The following is an 8,783-nucleotide window of genomic DNA, read 5'->3' on the forward strand; positions in this document are numbered from 1 at the left end:
CTTTAAACTCTGAGATCCTAAGAGCAAATTTTGTCTTGTTTTGCTTTTGTTTTGTTTTGTTTTGTTTTGTTTTGACTGTTTCAGCTGGCTTTGACTGGAGTTCACATTTTAGCAAATTCAAATGCTGGGCCAGCTGGTCCCTCTAATCTGCAATTTTTCTAACTCTAAACTACCAAACACATTCTTTGGAGTTTTCTGCTTCTTTTCAGTTGTAAAGGAAAAACCTCAGTCCAGTCTACCTCCTGTGTCTTTCTCTTTTACTTGCACGCAGAACACTTCACTTCTGACACCTCTGGTCACCAAATATGTGGAGGTTTTCCCCACACCAAACATTCTTCATGACACCAGCTGGGTGTCCTACAATTTAACTCAATTCTGACACTACCTACCTGGAGATATTGTAAGATCCCACAGGTTAAGGGCTCAGTCCCACAAGACTGCTCTTCACTTGAGATGCCAATCGCAAGTGACAGATTTCCAGGTTGCCCACAACTTCTGTCCAACTTGGCTACAAATCAGAGGTTCCCATAACCCCCTTCTTGGGATTGATTAATTTGCTACAGTGGCTCACAGAAATCAGGGAAACACTTACTTAAGTTTATCAGTTTGTTAAGGAATATATGATAAAGAATACAGATGAACAGTCAGATGAAGAGGTGCACAGGGAAAGGTCTGGGAGAGTCCTGCGCACAGCAGCTTCTGTCTCCATGGAGTTGGGGATGTGTCTGCCACCCTGGAAGCTCTCCAAACTCCACACTTCTGGGATTTTTATGGAGGCTTTGTCACAGAGGCACGGTCCATCATTAACTCCATTTTCAGGCTTTCTCCCTTCTCAAGAGAATGGGGGGTAGGGCTGAAAATTCCAAGCTTCCAATCATAGCTTTGTTTTTCTGGTAACCAGCCTTCATCCAGGAGCCCAACAAGAGTCACCTCATTAGAACAAAAGACACTCCTATCACCCAGGAAATTACAAAGGTTTCAGGAGCCCTGTGTCAGGAACTGGGGCCAAAGACCAAATATTAGAACAAAAGATGCTCCTAGTGTTCTTATCACTTAGGCAATTACAAGGGTTTCAGGAGTTTCGCGCCAGGAACCAGAGACAGGGACCAATATATTTTCTATTATCTCATATTAGCTAAAGTCATTTCTTGGCAAGGTCTCCCTGAGATCATTCACCCCAGAAGTGAAGTGTTTAACACTGACCCACACATTTTATGGCATCATCAAAGCCATCCTTCATACTCCATTGACCTCAGCTTTCATTTAAAGTGAGTTCAGTTAGATAAATATTCCAAAGCTTAGACTCATATAGAGAGATGAGACATTAAGTTATTTTTTATTTGGAAAGCTTTTTATTAATAGGACACAGCCCTCTTTTCGTTTCCCTAAACTGTTACTGTTTGCATTCCTTAAGGCCCCTCATTTGTCCTTAAAGTGGGGCATTTTTTATGATAGCTTTTATATTAATGTTTACACTATTGATTAATCAATTCAACTATGTGCCAGATAGTGTTCTAGATGATATGGATATAGTAGTGAATAAAGCAGAGAAGTCCCTGGGGTTTACAGAATTTATAAACCAAGACAAATTGTTATAAATTGTTAAATCTAATACAATGGTAAACCACCATCTTGGCTATACTTTAGAATCCCCTGGAAAGCGTTAAAAAGTTCCAATGCCAGGACTTCTGGTACCAGATATAACACAGTAGCTTAAATTAGAGTAATCCTTCCATTAAAAACAACTTTAAAAGCTAAACAAAGTACACAAAACAATTATGTGAAGTCATTGGAGAGCAATCAACTCTGGTAGGACTTAAGGGACTATGATTCCTGAGAGAAGGGAAGCACAGTTTCATAGTCACACTGACTTTTTTCCCTTGAAAGGCAATCCCAGAGTGGTGAGAACTGCAGAAGCAAACCTAAAAGTCTTGTGCAATTTCCCCTCAAAGTATTGGATAACTGCTAAGCTGTGTATGTACGGGGCAAGAGTCCAAGAAACTCAGCAAAAAGCAACAGATGAAGGTTAAATTGCTGACAGAGACTTGAGCAGCCACATGGTGCTGGGCAGATGGATGATGGAGCTCCTCGCCAAGGTGCTGAGCCTTAGGTAAATACCTTAGAGTTTCATAAACCACAGAAGGGCTACCCTAGGAGTAAGGGGTATATCCAGAGGTGAGGTCTAAACTGAAATAGAACAGTCTTAACAAAGTCTAAAACCAGCCCTTGACAGGATTGCTCTGATCGTCTGGCTCTGCATATGTTGGGCAGAAGATATGTTAACCCTCTTTGGAGGAAGATGACACAATCCAGAGACTATAATTTTTAATACAGAATGTCTGGCACTTAATAAAGAAAAGCAAATTATTAAAAATCAAAAGAAAATAAAAACATACTGAGTATTTTCACTGCCCTAAAAATCCTCTGTGCTCTGCCTATTCATCCCTCCCTCTCTCCCCTGAAACCCCTGTCAGCCGCTGATCTTTTTACTGTCTCCATAGTTTTGCCTTTTCCAGAATGGCATATATACTTGGAGCCATACAATATGTAGCCCACATTTGTCCAAACCCATTAAATGTACAACACCAAGAGTGAACAGTAATGTCAACTATGGACTTTGGGTGATTATGACGTGTCAATGTACGTTCATCAACTGTAATGAGCGTACCGTTCTGGTGGGGGATGTTGATGATGAGATGGCTGTGAATGTTGGGTGGGGCAGGGCATATATGGAAAATCTCTGCACCTCCCCTTCGATTTTGCTGTGATCCTTAAACTGCTTTATAAAAAAGTCTCAATAAAAAAAAAATTCAAAATTAAAAAAAAAAAGAAAAAATTAAAACATACCTACAGGTGGTTCAGTTATTTTAAAGTACCTATCTAATATCTCTAACATCTATGATTAATGTGTTCAAGAAATAAAAGATACAAAAGAATCAAATAGAAATTCTAGAACTGAAAGATACTCTAAGTGAAATTAAAAATTAAGAACATGGATTTAATGCCAGTTAGACACAAGTGAACGGAGTATTAATGAACTGAAAGATGGAGCAGTATAAAACATCAAGACTAAAATTCAGAAAAACAACCTGATGCCGAATGACATCAACATTTTTGGGAGTGGGACACAGGCATCACTGTACTTTCAGGCCTCAATTGTGAATCCATTGTGCAGCCTGTTGAGAATCCCTGCACAAGAGCTTAAACAGGAGGGGTGATATGCTTTGGACTTATGTTTTTAAATGACCACAGATCCCGTGAGGAAAATGAATTGAAGGAGATAGTGCAGAAGCAGGGACATCACATAGGGTGATTTCGCCCTCAATTGATGTAGCAGCTTTCTAGTGGTAGAGGGCATATCTCAGGGCATACTTCATGGTACAAAATAAGATCCAAGGTAAACAAGAGCGACATAATATAGGACTTCCTGATAGATCAATGGAAGGTGGGGATGAAAGAAGAGGACAACTTATAAAACTAAGTGATTCTCATCCAGGAGCAATTCTGCCTCGCAGGGACATAGGGCAAAATCTGGAAACCTGTTGATAAGCCTCTACAGTGCATCAGACAGCCCTGACAACATAAATCCAAAATGTCAACAGGGCTGCTGTGGAGAAACCCTGGTTTAACTTCTTAGAAAGCTATGCCTTGCCCTCATAAACTAGCTCTTCCCTTTTGTGTGTCTGTGTTTTCAACTAACTGTAAAATTCTAGAGAGCAGAGACCGTATCTTTTACTTTTTTATCTTCACCTGCTGTACCTCATACATTAAAAATAAATTAAATAGGCTTTGTTTTCTAGAGCAGTTTTATGATTACGGAAAAATTGAGTGAAAGTACAAAGAGTTCCCATATACCTCCTCTTCCCTGCACATACAGTTTCTCTTTTTATTAACATCTTGCATTAGTGATACATTTGTTACACCTGATGAACTAATATTACCACATTATTATTAACTGAAGTCCACAGTTGTATTACAATTTTTATACAAATAATACTTCTCAATAAATAATCAGTTACTGACTAATCTAATCATTTGTCAAGGAACATGACAATAAAAAAAAGAGGAAGAAGGGAACTACCAATTATTGAGCACCTATTTGATACCAAGCACTATGCAAGTCCGTATAGGTATATAAAACTCATATGTATCTATATGTAATATTATATAGAACCATGTCAATAACTGTGAGTTGGGTATTATAATCTCAGTTTTAAAGATGAGAAAATTTAGGCTCAGGAATTTTACATTATTTGCACAAAGTCACACAGCCTGGTAAGTGGAGAAGTTGGAACAAAACTTCTCCCATATTCAGGACCCATATTCCTATAATTACAACAAATACTCTTTTCCCCTCCTTTTTTTTTTTTTTTTCACGTTTCCTGTTTTAAAATGTCTTCCCCTGCTTCTGGTGTACAGTCCTAAGGAGTGAGTAGTCCCACAAGTCCTTTTCCAGCCTCAACTCTCAACTCCATCGCTGGAGGTCCATGTGGTTCCCGTCTGGGCCAAGCGGCTACTCCACCCCCTGATACTTTTAAGCCAGGCTAACACACCCACACGATCCGTAAAATCAAGTTGCAAATGCTAGCAGATGTTCAACAGTCTCTTGGCTCCCACTCTCACCTCCCTTTTGATGCCGCCTAATTGAGCTCACTCTCATCAGTCCAATTCTGAACTCTTGGCTCTCTCTGTACTTTCCCTGCACCCCAGATTAGGGCTCTTACTGGCATTTCCATGGACGCTTTCTCCTCTGGTTCCCTGGCGTTTTCTGGCTTAGTCTGAATCTTCTACCCTGGTATCTCTCCTTGTCTCGGATGTGTCAGGGAAAGACACCTTTACTTCCTCTCAGACCTAAATCTGGTCTGGAATCTCAGTCCAGGGCAAGCTTTGACTCTCAGAATGTTACAGATGTTAAGGTTGGATGGAGTTGACTTCTATGAAGTGTGGACGGAGGCTCTAGACCAGAAATAGTTCGTAAACATTCTTTCTGCCCTCAGCCTCAGGAGCCTCAGGAGATGCTGGAATTTAGAAACAGCCCACACCAGAGCACTAAAGCTCCAATGTGAACAACATGCCGGGGCAGTCCCATATCCCCACCCACCTCATTCACTTCTTTGTTTTTGTATGTATTTTTCTTCTCCCTCTAAATTATAAATTCCCATGGGAGTAAGAATCATTTTCATTCCTACCATAGTTTCCTTTTCTTAAAATTCCAAGATCTGTATAAATATGTTAAGCTTCTATAAAGCTCATTGTTCTCATCTGCTTCTTTTGAATGATATTGAAAAACCCCAATTCTTTGCCTCTACAGTGACATCACTTCACTGTAAATGCATTCGCCACCATCGTCAAAAGCACTATTGAATACACTACAGCAACTTCAGCATCAGGTCCCAGGGATGGATATTGTTTTCCTTCCCCTTCCTAAGCTTCTCTCTTGTCCTTTTAGTAAACGCTGGGAGAACTGAAATTTATCTAACAAAAATTCTTCTCATCAATTATAGCTATTGCTTTGGTGTCGTCTCAACAGAGCCAGCAGTCCTTTGGGTTTTCCTTCATTCCTTCTCTCTTTCCCTTTCTCTTCCCATGCTTACCCCTCCTTCAGCTTTCTTTCCCTTCCTACTTGTCCTGTAGTGCTGCTGATGTTCCCTTATAGGGGATTGTTTTCAGGAGAATGGTGAAAAAATTGCAATGCTCATGAGAATCTTGAATCTTAAGTTTCCATTTCTTCTAGACATTTTGCTTCTTCCTCTCCCAAGTCAGTCTGGTCATTTTGTGCTATTTCTGGCAGCTCATATGCTTGGGGAAAAAAATGCAATAGGAGGGAGGGAAAACAGAATTTTCTGTTTGTGAAATAGGATAAGGAGGCAAAATCTGGTTAGTTAAATAAAACACCAGATCTTGGATGGAACATGTTCTCTTTTAAAAAAAATATTGTTAAATATACCAGACATAAAGTTTATAAAACATAATATATAATTAAAAAAATAACGTGCAACCACAAAGGGTATTTCTCTCCTTAAATGATGCTCAGGCTGAAAACTTTACAGTCATCCTTGACTCTTTTCTCACACCCACATCCAATCAATCAGCAAATCCAGTTAACTCTACTTTCAAAAGCAGAGAAACGGACCCCTTTTCTCTACCTCAGCTGTGCCGTCAAGATTCAAGCCACTATCACCTCTCGCCTGATTATTCCAAGAGAAGATCTCCTTGCTTCACCCTTGGCACTCTCTACAAGCTACTCTTAACACTACAGCCAGAATGATTCTTTTAAATGACTAAGTCAGAGCCTGCTACTCTTCAGTTCAAAAACCTGCAATGGCCTCCCATGAGACCTAGCACAGGAGTTAGCAAGCCACAGCCTATAAATCAAATCCAGTCACCATCTATTTTTGTAAAGTTTTACTGGAATACAAAAACAACCATGTCCACTCATTACATACTGTCTATGCTACTTTCATGTTACAACAGCAGAGATGAGTGTTTGCAACTGAGACCCTATGGCCCATAAAGCTTAAAATATTTACTATCTGGTCCTTTACAGAAGAAGTTTGCCAATCTCTGACCTAGCATCTAATAAAGCCCTATAAAGCCCTGCTGACACCTCTCTGACCATATTGCTTATTCTGTTTCAGCTGCAGTGCCCTCCCCATGTCTTCCTGAAGACATCAGACATATTGCCATAATAAGTCCATTGCACTGGCTAGCCCCTCTGCCTAAAATGTTACTCACCCAGAGAGCCATGTGGCTGACTCTCTCATGCCCTTCAAATCTTGGCTCAAACGTCACCTCAATGAAGCCTCATCTCATTTAATTCTGCAAACCATACGCTCACTCTGCTCTGTCTTAACTCCCTCACCTTCTTATTTTTTCCATAGAACTTATCACCTTCTAAAACAATAATAATTTAATAATTTTTTTCATTCATTTTTTTGTCTTTTCTTGTAGAATATGTTCTCCATAAAGGGCTCTTGTACTCCTATGTGCTTATAGCAGTACCTAGCATATAGCAGGCATTTAGGAAATATTGGTTTAATGAAATGATACTGAAGTAATACAGAACATTACCATGTCTTTGAATCCCTTTTTGTGTCCTTCTATAATCATACCCCTTACCCACCCTCCTCCCATGTAAATACTCTCTGGATAATTTTTTTTTTAATGGACCGAGTTATTTAATTAGGTTCCTTGTGAGAAGTTTAGAACACTACTTTGTGAGGATAAATTTCATTTGTGAGAGCGAGCACAGAGCGGAGGTAGCCCTGGAGCTGAGGAACAGCTTTGATTCTTCGCAGAACTTGTGAGTCCACAGCTTTCTGGTCAACCTTGCGCTGCTCTGTAATCTTGTATTTCTCTCCCTCTGTGTCGAAGATCTCACCTTCCTGGTGCCTGGGCTTACGCAGCTTCTTCTTCTTGAAGTAAGCGTCAGTGAGATGTTCTGGGATTTTCACACCACTGATATCAATTTTGGTGGAGGTGGCAATGACAAATTTCTGGTGTGTTCTCCACAGAGGAACTCGATTGAGGGACAGAGGTCCAGTCACAAGTAGCAAGCCACTGCTCAGCTGCTTCAGGAAAATGACCCTCTTCCCTCTGTGGCGCCCAGTGAGGATGATCAGGACGGTCCCAGGAGTGATGCTAGCACGCAGTTTTCTCACATGCTTACTGAAGGGTTTTTTGCAGTGACTCAATAGCTTTCGAGGCACATCTTCCGTAGGATAATACCTAGGCATTATTTCTTAATCTTTTTTTTTTTCTTTTCTTTATAGTTGGATCGAGTTTTATATATCCCTACAAAATATATTCTGTAAAGTCAGCTTTTTAACTTTATATAAATTGAATATTTGTATGTCTCCTTCTGAGACTTCCTTTTTTTCCCTCAGCATTATTTATAACATTCATCCATATTGATGCAAATAGTTATAATGCACTAATTTTCACTGCTGGATGGTATTCCAGTGTATGAGTACACTCCAATTCATCCATCTTTTCTACAGCACATGTCTATTTAGGTTGTTTCAGTTTTCCCCCATAAACTACACTGGCAGAACATTCTTATATACATCTTCTACACAGATGTTAAGATTTTTCGTAGGGTTCACACTTAGGAATGGAATCACTGGGTAGCAGGGATGTGCATGTTCAACTTTGCTGGCTAATGCCAAATTGTTTTCCACAGAATTACATACATTTATACTTCTACTAGCAGTATAAAAGAGTTCTAGAGCTCCACATCCTCAGTAACACTTGGATTTGTCAGGCTTAGCCAGTCGTGGTGTACAATGGTAACTCATTGTGGTTTTAATTTGTATTTCTCTGGTCCCTAAGAAATTGAGAATCTTTTCATATGTTTATGAGCCATGTGTTATCCCTTTTCCATGAAATACCTGTTCGTTTTTTTTCCTATTGGGTTGTTTTTCTTTTCCTTACTGAGTCATATGAGCTTTTTCTCAAAAAGCGTTAATTTTCTCAAAGCATTGTTTTTGAGGCCAATTGCACTACACAGCTTCACGGCACCTAAGGGCAAAACTGTCTTGAAGTTTAACACTACCAATAATGTATAATGATGATCCTGACTCACCAAGAAAAATTTACACAACACTTGTTGACTAAGTAAATGAAAGAATAAATAAATACTCAGTAGGGTCTGTTAAAAGGGCGGTCCTGGTTTAAGTTAGGCAAATAAACAACATCTTTGAGGAATATTTTAATTAAATATAGGTAAAATGAAAATAAGGGTGTGTACATAAATTTCTCTGTGGAATTGATCATTTCCTAAA

General features: G+C 39.5%; 1 protein-coding gene across 1 annotated transcript; it reads right to left on the minus strand.

The window, feature by feature from the left end:
* Positions 1 to 7,202: 7,202 nt before the first annotated feature.
* Positions 7,203 to 7,736, minus strand: LOC132350576 (large ribosomal subunit protein eL6). Its single transcript, XM_059899844.1, has one exon. The coding sequence runs from the start codon at positions 7,734 to 7,736 to the stop codon at positions 7,203 to 7,205; it is 534 nt and encodes a 177-aa protein (XP_059755827.1).
* Positions 7,737 to 8,783: the final 1,047 nt, after the last annotated feature.

The sequence above is a fragment of the Balaenoptera ricei genome, chromosome 1 (genome assembly GCF_028023285.1).
Source record: "Balaenoptera ricei isolate mBalRic1 chromosome 1, mBalRic1.hap2, whole genome shotgun sequence".
NCBI lineage: Eukaryota > Metazoa > Chordata > Mammalia > Artiodactyla > Balaenopteridae > Balaenoptera > Balaenoptera ricei.

Coding starts and splice junctions, on each gene's coding strand:
- LOC132350576 (XM_059899844.1), bottom strand. CDS start 7,736: ATGCCTAGGTATTATCCTACGGAAGATGTGCCTCGAAAGCTATTGAGT.